The sequence below is a fragment of the Poromitra crassiceps genome (genome assembly GCF_964638095.1).
Source record: "Poromitra crassiceps genome assembly, chromosome: 7".
Classification (NCBI taxonomy): domain Eukaryota; kingdom Metazoa; phylum Chordata; class Actinopteri; order Beryciformes; family Melamphaidae; genus Poromitra; species Poromitra crassiceps.
The window spans coordinates 46,042,871-46,054,908 of NC_139628.1; the positions used below are offsets into that span (position 1 = coordinate 46,042,871).

General features: G+C 45.7%; 1 protein-coding gene across 3 annotated transcripts in view; it reads right to left on the minus strand.

Moving 5' to 3' along the window:
• afap1 (actin filament associated protein 1) overlaps nt 1-11,220 on the minus strand; it is a 77,873-nt gene extending 66,653 nt beyond the window's left edge. For all 3 annotated transcript variants that reach the window (XR_014552896.1, XM_083640571.1, XM_083640570.1), the window contains exon 1: nt 10,971-11,220. Coding sequence is in view for 2 of the 3 variants with exons in the window: in XM_083640571.1 (XP_083496697.1) it covers nt 10,971-11,007 (37 nt within the window). In the remaining variant the exon portion in view is untranslated. The remainder of the gene's footprint in view (nt 1-10,970) is intronic.
• Nucleotides 11,221-12,038: the final 818 nt, after the last annotated feature.

The following is a 12,038-nucleotide window of genomic DNA, read 5'->3' on the forward strand; positions in this document are numbered from 1 at the left end:
CTATCTGACTTTTATTACAGTGATTACAGTGACCTTATTATGACCCCTACGGTAGTATTTTAGTATTTTATTGTATGTTTTTTTTTATCTATTTTATCTTCGTATTTTATGTCATGTGTTGTCTCCTATCTGTATTTTGAGTGCACCGTGGATCGTGAGATACGGAATTTCCATGCTCTGTATGTCTTGTACATATGGTAGTGATTGACAATAAAATTGACTTTGACTTTCTCAAAACAGCAGCTGCATATAGCTCAACTCAAGCCCCTGTTTGGTCCAAAATAGAGCTAGATTAGCTAACTAGTAACTACATCATGATGATACATGACCGAACAGGGCATCAGTCAACATCATGTAATGCGTTTTCTTTAATCTGGTGGCAGCATTTTTCAATCCAAGGTGAAACCACACAGATGGTTTATAGTGGGACTTACCCTGCCCTCCCCATTCACCTCAACAGAACTGGCCCCGATGCAAAGTCCGAACGCGGTGACGTGCTTGATGTCGTCTTATCCTTCTTTTTTAGGGTCCTTGCTCGACCTGGGGCAGTCATGTGACTGCCTATGGGCAGCAGGAAAAGCCAGTCTGATGCCCATTGAGCCGATCACAATGTTGTTTACAACAACGTGCCTGCATCACATTCATACTATTTAATGGAGTGGAGCAAACGGGGTGTGGAACAACAACAAGAGAAAATGTTCAGTCTAAAAACACATTTGATGACAAAGTCACTAATGTTAGTTTGGAGACCGAATTTACCTGTTGGGCCACAGAATCAAAACAATTACAGCTTATGATTATCATATGATTGGTATGATTGGTATGAATGTAAGACATGAATGGTATGATTGGTATGATTGGTATGAATGTAGACATGAATGATGGTGGTTCGGAGGGGCCGTTGAGCGCCAATGTGTGGCTGCCACGCTTCTGAACCACCGGTACGAATGGTGTGAACGAATAATGATTCTGTGTAAGCGCTTTGAGCCTTGGAAAGGCGCTATATAAATCCAATCATTATTATTATTATTATAGCTTGAGTTCACCCAAAACTAGTACTGGCGGTGAGTTTACCAACACAGTACATCAAATAAACACAATCAAACGTCAGATGTCGGACCATGTTTAACTGGGGTATATATCTTTAACGTTACAGTTACGACTGAAAATGACAGCAGAAATAAGCAATAAACAATTTTGCGACAATACAAATGACTTTTGTTGTTAACGCGACGTAACGGTGATTCGGCTTAATTGTCCAGGGATGTTTTCACACCAAACGAACCCTGTGCTGGGTTCGTTTGAATATGACAGCAGCACATGATGTCATATCAGCCTTAACAAGTCCTTGTTGAGAGTGTGGTTTCTCACTCTATGTTTCCAAACAGCCCTGGAGCTTTGTTTGGAGTGAGAACATGATCTGCCTGTGATCCCACCAAATGACACAAAGCAACCTGCAGTGTGTTTTCAACATCATTGTCATTGTTGGGCGGTGAAACATGGCCTACGCAATTGTGATTTCTGGATTAAGGGCTTGTTTTGCTATGGGAGAAATGCAACGACCGCTCCCACATAGGCTTTGTTGATGGTTTTGCTAGTGAAATATCAAAGATCTAGCATGACGTGACAAATGCAGCCAATGGGACTTCCACTTCAATCGATCACTGGCTTTGAAGAATCTATGATTACAAGAAGTTTATAAAACACACTCAAGGTTCTCTACCTCTTTTTTGTGTGTTAAAATCTCCTCAATATTGCAAAAAGAAATGATGCTAACTTGAGTCAGAAAAGTTGATTGTAGATTAAGAAACGAATAAATAGCGATGAAAATGCATTTGGTAAAAGAGTAGTCTAACTAAATCCCAAATCACCTGTTGTACTGTGGAGGGTGACATCATCTGGCACTAAAGATCAGCCAATAGCAGATGGCAATTTCAGGAGTGCTTTTTCACCAGTAAATGTCAGCCTTTAGACAGTTGGGTTTGGGGTTTAGTTAGTCTTATATTTAAAAAATGCATCTATTTCACATTTTTTCCTAGAAATTTCAAAAGTTCCTCAAAATTCTCCTGACGGATGGAAACATAACTCACCACCATCTCACTTCTAATATTTTACCCCTATTATGGAAAGCCTTACGCGATGGTACTTTCTGGTCTGTGTAAATCACAGGTGAAAATCTGCAAACATCGCGCAATATTTACCCCGTCGTAAACATTTCACGCAAAGCGCTTCATAAACCCTAGACTTGGACGCACGCCAAGAAGGAGACGTATGACGATCAGATCAGAAGACGTGCGCGACGCTGCATTAGTTTATGATGAAAGACAGACTCGTCTCTCTCTCTCTCTATTTAGCGGCTCTGTAATTATGAGGTCTGTGTGTTTTCTCCGTTCCGTTGGACATGCCAAGTGAACATCACAGGGCAGAGTGATTGCTAGCAAACAGTACAGGTGGTTTACTGTACCAGCAGATGTTTCTTCCAACCACAATTAGACCTCTGCGAGATGCTGATCTGAGAGAAGAAGGGGGGGAGAGAGGGTTAGAGAGATGGGGGGAAAGGGGGGGGGGGGGGGAGTACGGTAATGCCGACGGGGGTAGAAAGGAAAGGGGGTGAGAGAGAGTAGAGCTAAAGAGAGATACTGTACGTACGGGGAGAGTGATGATGCTTCGCCTTACTAGTATCTCTTTTAACAGGATAATGACAGGGCATTCAGCTTCAAACCACAGGCCAAGGAGAGGAACTGGGGTGGAGGGGTGGTGGCGGAGGAGGGGGAAGAGCTTCAGAGACTCCAGGTTGAGCAGGATTCAATCTTCTGGTTATGATGGAGGAGATGTGGCTTCCTCAAATGGACTGGGAACGCTGGCTGTCTGGGTGTGAGAAACGGGTGCCATTACTGGACACGTCTCTATGATCAGTGCAGGTTACAGCGCCGCCAGGCAGACCCAGTAAGGCTCAATGACCTCCACTCATTCATCCAGTGTTGACACGCCAAACCCAACCCACACTTTAAGCAGGGCTCTGGAATTACAAGACGTCTTCATATCGAAAAGACAGTTAGGCAACTAAAACAACTTGGTCAAGGTTAGGCAACTAAAACAACTTGGTTAAGGTTATGGTATGGTTTGTAAACCTGATGCTGCCAGATGGGGGCGATATTGTTTTCACAAGATCTGGTGCGAATCCAGCTGCCTTGCAAGGTTATATGGTTTGAGTTACGGTTAAAAAACGGAAAAGGTCGGGAGGCGTCAGCGAGCTATTTCAATATCAGACTGTTGTTAGGTTAAAGACCGCCAGAGGTCGCCACTACTTCCTGGTTACAGCTCCCGACCGTACGCACGCACTTACTCGCACGAGCGTAAGAGGCCGCATTCGTAAACATCGTTTTCCTTGTGAGGACGGGCTGGGAATAGAATCACAATGTTTGTTTACAATACGTCCAGGTATACAACGCCAGCGCCTGTGTCACGTACAGACAATTTAAGGCGTTTTCACACTGGAAACGAGTGCCCAGTGTGAAAACGCCCTAAATTGTATGTACGTGATGCAGGCATGGTATACCTGGATGTCCAGGGAAACAACGCCTGCGTCACGTACATACAATTAAGTGTGATGCTAGCCTACGCGTGCATGAGCATTGGACCTGTGGTCTTCCCAGTGACAGAACAGAACTGGCTCCGGCAGCTCTGTGTTCTGGACTCGTGCCAGGAGGATCTTACGCTGGGATGCTCAAAGAGCCCAGACTGCCCAGTGACTGACAGCTCCAAACCAGAAGGCCCTTTCATCTGATGACCCTCCCCCCACCACTCATTACACCCCGCCCACAATGGCAGACTGCCAGACAGCCAGCACCACTCAGCACCAGACACACCCATATGGGCATATCTGTGTGTGTGTGTGTGTGTGTGTGTGTGTGTGTGTGTGTGTGTGTGTGTGTGTGTGTGTGTGTGTGTGTGTGTGTGTGTGTGCATCCTTGTGACTTCATGACAGTGGGTAAATGGGCAGACACAAACGCACATAACCACATCTATACACACGCAAAGCAGGCGCACGCAGCACACCCACAGAGCATGTGAAGCCCAAGTAAACACATAAACACATGCAAATATCCAGATGCAAACATGCAAAGCCATTAGGCTAGGCCCCATTGAATTGGCGGCCTGCGGGCCACATCCGGCCCAGAAGCAACCTCCGACTGGGCCAACGACAAGCATGGACGTAGCCAGCTATGAGGTTTTAAGCTACAGCGGAGCTTCTGGTATTAGCAGAAAGTAGACATCCAGACAAATACGTAGATACCAGCCATGTTATGCTAGCTAGCTGGGAAGCGGGTGTAACATAGCACCAAATGCGGCAACGTTTTAAAGTGGTAGTGTAGAGCAGTGGTTCTCAAATGGGGGTCCGGGGGACCCCCAGGGGTCCTTGAGGGGGTTCCAGGGGGTCCCCAGCCAAAAGGGGGGTGATTTATTTCCGCTACAATCATAAGTAACACAATGACTGTTTTGGTCATGGGTTTTATCCACTTTCTGTAATAAAACATCTACTGTAAAAGCATCAATCTTATTATCATATGGGGGACCGTGGGAAAAAATCCTATCAAATGGGGCTCCGTGGTCTCATTTTTGTCAGTTTATGGCTCCTTCATGTCAAAAAATGTGAGAACCACTCACTGGTGTAGAGGTAAAGCACTCGCCTACCACCACGGAGACCCAGGTTCAATTGCCGGCAGCGGTACTTCCGGCTTGGTCACACGGTCCTACAGGCACAATTGGCCGTGTCTGTGGGTGGGAAGCCGGTGAGGTACTGTATGAGTCCTGGACTAATGAACTACTGGAATAATAAGCACTAGTGCCTCCTCTGGTCGGCCAGGGCGTCTGCTCGGGGGGAGGAGAACTGGAGGAATAGCGTGATCCTCCCATGTGCTATGTCCTGCTGGTGAAATCCCTCGCTGTCAGGTGAAAAGAATCGGCTGGCGACTGCACATGTATAGGAGGAGGCAGAAATGTTGGTCATGGGCCAACTTAGAAGGAGGCGGAGGTATGCACTCTACTGAGTGCCCTCTAGTTTATTCTGTTTCTGCACTTCGTTTGTGATGAGCCTGGGGCAGATAGGTGAGCAAAAATATTTGTATTTATATCAAAAATGAAATGATAAATATTATTATTTTAATTTTACTACATTCACTTGCATTTGTTTAAAATTGGTTTATTGCTTACCAAAAGGTAATAATAGTCTGCTGAAAATGTCTGATCCCATCTACACTTCCTGGTTTTAGAAATCGAGCCTAATTGGATTTGCATTACGCACTCGCAAGCACATCCGTCCGTCTGTCCGGGGCCATTTCCTGAGTCCTCGCTTTGTTGTTGTTTTCACGGAGGGAGGACCACCACCCCCTCAACTGCCGCGCCCCCCAACAGCAGCTCCACCCCCCCCCCCCCTCTGCCGCGCCCCCCAACAGCAGCTCCACCCCCCCCCCCCCCCGCAGCAGCAGCTCCACCCCCCCCCCCCTCTGCCCCGCCCCCCAAAACAGCAGCTCCACCCCCCCCCCCCCCCCCCCCCATCCTCTATGCTGGCACTCCACTCCAATGGGGCTTTGGCCTTGTAATCCTAAAAGCTTTGTCCAAGACAGACAGACAGGCGAACAAGCTAACAGGCTCATCCTATTACAACAATAAGCCTATTAAAGACGCCTGGTGAAGCTCATCACAAATGATCCTCACTTTAATGGACCCAATTACCACGCTAGCCCATCAATGCCAAGACTAAATAACTGAATTTTTCAACTGTTAGTCTTCCATTTTGGAGGCAGGAATCCAAAGGTAAATGCTTGGTTGACGATGTTAAATCAGTAGGGCTGCGTGCCAGTTGCGTTGAAGCCATATGAAACTGTGCTATTTGGCACGCTGCATCAGGGTTCTGCTGAAATATGCTCCACTTGGCCCGCCATCGCAGCAATCCTTCCCTGTGTTTTTCCAGATGGATATTGACACAGGGGGAAGGCCAGGGAGGACTATGATTAGTGAGTCGCCCCCCAAAATTAAAGTCTCTGTTCCCGCATGCCGCGGCTCACTGACAGGCCGGCTCACTGACAGGCCGGCTCACTGACAGGCCGGCTCACTGACAGACCGGCTCACTGACAGACCGGCTCACTGACAGGCCGGCTCACTGACAGGCTTTGGAGGGAAGGAGAGAGAGATCCTTTCTCTTCATCTCGCCTCTCCACTTCTGGGATCCGTCTTCCCCCTGCCTGCCCGCTGAGAAGGAGGCCTTCCCATGTCTCTCTCTGACACACGAAAGCTTTGAAACTTCAATCACCGTTGCAGGGACTGGGGTTCTGAACGGGAGAGGGAAAGGAACCCCCTTAGTCTAAAGCAGAACCAAATGTGGGCCAAGTGGGCCAGAACGGTGACACCATGTACCCGTTCTACCCACATCACACACACAAACCCAATTAATTGCAAAGCGACTCAGGGTTTCCGTGAGGAAAGCTACAATAATAAATGGCCATAAACACTTTAACACGTTGTGCAGTTCTGCCCCCCGAACATGGCACCTCGTAAGTCCCACAGTTCTCCAGTGGGGACTTGCTGAAAGGGACCACGGACCCTCTGCCAAACTAACTGACCCCCACCTGCTAGGGTCAACAACAGGCAGGGAAATTAAACTCACATCCAAATGTAGGATTAGACCAATTAGACGACACGTATTAGTATATCATGAACCTCCGATATGATGGATACGATGCAGTTTCTTTGATTACAAATTTATTTTTATTGTCAAATTAATCCAATATTTAATCCATACACTATGAGTCTAATGCAACATTTTGATGTTTTCACTATTATTATTATTAGCCTGGGACTCAAAGGGAGATATTTTATTCAATACAAAATATTGACCGCAGACAGTGATATCATTTTTTACTTGTGATATTGTTAGTGTTTTTTGTTTATTGTGTTATTAATCATATGACTGTTTTTTGTGTATTGTTTTGTATTGTTCAAATATTTCAATTTGTTCTTGCAACTTTCATGCCAATAAAGCCATTAAATTGATATAGATCAAATCTCAATTAGCAGAAAAGTTTGAATCAGGGTGTCCGGGTGGTGCAGCGGTAGATTCCCTGCTTATCAAAACGCGGGTCGTAGGTTCGAGCCCCCGTGTGCCCTCCGGCTTGGCCGGGCGTCCATACAGGCACAATTGACCGTGTCTGTGGGTGGGAGGCCGGATTAAGGGTATGTGTCCTGATCGCTGCACTAGTGCCTCCTCTGGTCGGTCGGGGGGGGCGCCTGTTTCGCGGGGGAGGGGAACTGGGGGGAATAGCATGATCCTCCCACGTGCTACGTCCTGCCGGTCGAACTTCTCACTGTCAGGTGAAAAGAAGCGGCTGGTGACTACACATGTATCGGAGGAAGCATGTACTAGTCTACAACATCTCTCCTCAGATCGGCAGACGGGGGTGGAGCATCAACCGGGACACCCTAGAAGGGAATTCGCCAAGCATTTTAATCCATGTTTTTTCCCCGTACGAGACCTCCACTCCACACGCTCCACCCACCACTACATACCTGGATATCGCTCTTCTAAAACCCATATCGGTCGAACCCTCGTCCAAATCTTGCCCCCGGGCCAAAACACACTCGGCTACATTCTCGTGTGCCGCTGAGATGTGATTACAACCTTCTACACAATGGATGTCTGTCAGGACTTCGCCCAATGCCGGGCAGGGCAACATCTCCGCTGGGCCACCTGATACCCTGCAGCTGCCAGCAGAACTGCTGTTATTGTAGGACTCCATTCAGCGCTGCCTGCGACCAGGAGAAACCAGAGATATGGAGGAGCACTTGTGTCGTTGTCCTTCCAGGATCCCGTTAGGAAACCTCTGGCTGCATTCTGGAGTTTGCTCATGCTTGACCTGGACTGTGTCATATTTGACTGGGCACTGGGCAGCATGACTTGAGTTAGGAAATATGAGAGAAAGTAAGCTTACGTTGTGCAAAAGCAATGTGTCACGTTAGTTCGGGGCACTGATGATGCGGTGGCAAATAAACGGGCGCGAATTCGCAATAGCTGCAAACGCATAATGCGAATTTCCGAAATGCAGGATGGCAGTGGAGCCCACCCTACTCCTCTCTCTGCCACCGTGCATTTCGACCCCCCCCCCCCCCCCCTCCCTCTTTTTAGTCAATTAGCATGAATACTAGGGGTGGGGGGGGGGAATCAATACACCATATCACGATATTTTGCCTGACGATATTGTATCAATATTTGGACGCCAAGTATCGATATAAAAAAAAAAAAAAAAAATTGCAGGCCATGCCATGCCAGGCCACCGTGCATCTGCCCGAAGCGCCCGATGTTGCAGTCCGCGCCTGCAGTGGCATATTGAGTCCAGATAAGCTTAATAAAGTAGCCTACATGTGGGGCAAAAACAAAACAAAACAAAAAAACACTGCATGTTTTACTTCTGTCTGGTGAGGTCAAGGAAAAGGTAGGAAAAGGAGTTAGACAATATATCGAAATATCGCAATATTCAATATATCGCAAATACTAGCATATCGCAATATCGCAATACTATCGTATCGTGACTCAAGTATCGTTTTAGTATCGTATCTGGTGATTTCCACCCCTAATGAATACAAACACACACCTTCACACACATACACACACACACACACACACACACACACACACACACACACACACACACACCTCCTTCCCAAATCTCAGACTCCTAGGGCGAAAATGGCGCCCGCTAAAGGGTGGTGAACTTTTTGTGGACCAACCGACCGACCGACCAACAACAGCGTGACTTATAGAGCTGCTGCTCACAGCTAAAAAGCGGGTGAACTATGACCTCCAGATCAACTTTAATCGGACAATAAAAAGGCGGTGAGGCAGCGTTCACGTGGGTTTAGTACATTGGAAGTGCAGTGTCAAGAGTTTGTATCATTTGAAAACTAGGCCATATGGAGAGAAAAAACACACAAAACCACCATGTTTATACAGTGAGGGGGTCAGGCAGTACAGACTGTAGCTCCAGCAGCTCAGAAGCTAGGGGAAGGAAAGGCCTTCTCACCATCACCTCCTCCGCCTGTCATCACGGAGATCTGAGCGAAATGTCCAATAACACAAGTGTTGTTGACTTAGCCTATCTCTCTGTTTCAGCTACACAGCCACAAAAGAGATCTGATTATAGGACACAACACGCTAACAGGACAGGAATTATGTCACGTAGTTATGTAAAAAAGAAAGTCAGCATAAAGTCACGATAAAGTAAGGTTAGCTAGCAAGCTTAGCTAACGTTAGCGCCCGTCAACTTCTTCAAAATCTTTGTCTCCTTCACGCAGGAAAATTTTGAAAATGCCAATGAGTAGTATATACACAAAGCACTCCAAAAAGATCTTATGTAATAAATAATATTACATGCTAAATTATGCAACAGGCTATTGCTAGCCAGTTAGCATTTTATCCATTTAAGTAGATTTTATGCATTTGTTTCTCAAAATTAACAGCACAATATGCGACAGGGGACAGTTGCTGTCAGGTTGTCAGTTGTATACAGTAAGTTGATACAGGATAAGTTGTGACAGCTTCAAAAGAAAGAGAAAAGGTGAATGTTAACATTGGAGTTCATGAGAACTCTTGTTCTAGTGTCTGTCTCACCTCCCATCTTTTCTGAATCATTAAGATTCATTCTTAAATTTGGCATGCTGATAATCCACCAAGCAACACGTTTTGTCAGTCAAATGTCAACTTTTAGACTTGGTTTGGCCGCTATGCCCACAATCTTCCACCAAAATACATGTGGTGGCACTGGTAGCAAGTAGCCGGCTGCTGTGGTGGCAAGTAGTCAGCTGCTGTGTAAAGAACCAATTGTAAAAGTTGAAATTCCATTAAAACAAGTGCTGCTTGATGGAGCCTATGGGATGCATGCTGAATGGAAGACAAGCTCCTAAAAGGTATCAAAAAGGTTCCAGAGTCTGATTCTATAGTATTGAGGCATGCATTTTCTGAGCTAAGCGAAGCCGCATTAAATTGCCATGATTGAATGGAGTTTGGTGTGAACTTCTCTCCACATACTGAAGATAAGACACTTGACATCCAACCACAACCCTAATGACACTGTGAGGAGCCAGCAGTCTTTTCTCTCTCTCTCTCTCTCTCTCTCTCTCTCTCTCTCTCTCTCTCTCTCTCTGAGGAAACTCATGAGCTGTGTTTCATAAACCATTGCTCATTTGATGGGTTTTATACTAGAGGTATGTGAAATGCAGGCATGATGGCATGTATGGGCAAATTTCTGGACAAGTCAACACAATGACATTTTATTTATAGCAAAATTCTGCTCCGTGTGTGTGTGTGTGTGTGTGTGTGTGTGTGTGTGTGTGTGTGTGTGTGTGTGTGTGTGTGTGTGTGTGTGTGTGTGTGTATGTGTGTGTTCGCCAAGCTGTGATGATGCAAGTCTAGGCAAGGGGGATCCGCAAGAAACCATTCCCCTACAAATAGCCTACACAACAATAAGGACAGTAGGACACTATACAAAGATCACAGACAAAATGTGTAGAAATATAGGAAATTAATAGGAATATTATGAAATTACTAGTGATGCCATAGCACATGAAACACAGGCTACAATAAGATTAGATTACCAAAAGAGACACTGTAGGAATACCATAGAAGTAGCTAGAAGATATAAGTAGCCTAAACTTAAGATATGAGTAGGCTACAGTAGCCTTTCAGAGACTGTACAAGCGCGTTTAAAGGCTCGTGCAGGTTATATATGAGTATATAAGAATGTCATGTTGATGAATAGACCTCCATAAAGTGCAATAAGGTCACTATATAAACTCACTTCTGAATATCAGACACTCACTTTAAGCCCATACAGTGTTACTATATCGGACATAACGTTATAGGAGAATATTACAGTGTTATTTCTCGGGTAGACAAAACGCCTGGTTAAGACACTCACCCCTGCTGGAAGTGAACAGAATGGGGTCGCTCCTCATCGTGGAGTCAAACTCATCTAATCCAAGCGAACGTGCTCAACGGCTCCCCGGTAGCAGTAAACTCCACCAGGCAGCCAGAGAGCCTTTGTGCCGCTTCAAGCCTCCCGTTTCAGCCTGCAGGTATTCCTTTTGTCCCGAGGAGAAAACGGCTCCCTTCTCCTTTCAAACTCTCTCTCTGTCTCCACCTCCTCTCTCCCCTTTTCCCTTCGTGAGTCCTCCAGTCCTCGCTCTCTCTCTCTCGCTGCCTATGTCGCTCTATCAATGCTCTCGCAGACGGCCCCCGCATGGATAGCTATGCTACGTTCACGTGCTGTCCTGAAATATCGCAATTCCGACTTGCGTGTATGAAAAGCACTATTCGAAATCGTTTGGTTTTTTATCAGGGAGAGAACTCCTGCAGGATTAAAATTACAATGCGGTAATTACAATTACAGAACCTCCTCCAGTACCTAGCGTGGACGTATCAACTTTTTTTTTTTTTATGATTATAGACTACTATATTTTTCTATTTTCACATTTTTTTAATTTATCGACTTATTTGATAATTAAATAGTAGCATACTAAATGAAAAACAATGATGTGATAATAGCAATAATAGATAATAGTAATAATAACAAATGAATGAATTCATTAAATTCATTCATGACCATCATTCTTCATTCTGCCATGGCAGCACAACCTTTCTTAAATAAACAATACCCAATAAAAAATAGATGTGTAGCCTACTGGTTTGTGCATTTTGTTACTATTTCCCTCCCCAAAACACTTGCCTCAAGTCATAATTCCTCTGATCAGGGGTTTACGAGGTGCGCTTGAAGGCAACACTTCTTCTTCTCCTCCTCCTTCCTTCCCCCCTCCCTCCTCCCTCTCTGCCTGCATGGCATGGCCAGTGTGGAGAGACAGAGGGCTTGTTTCTGCAGCCTGTCAGGAGGATTTTGACAGTGGGGACAGTGGTAGGCCCAGACCCTGACCTTAATAAATACCACAGAAAATCCAATCATGTACAATAAGATCACTGTAGACTCTCTATT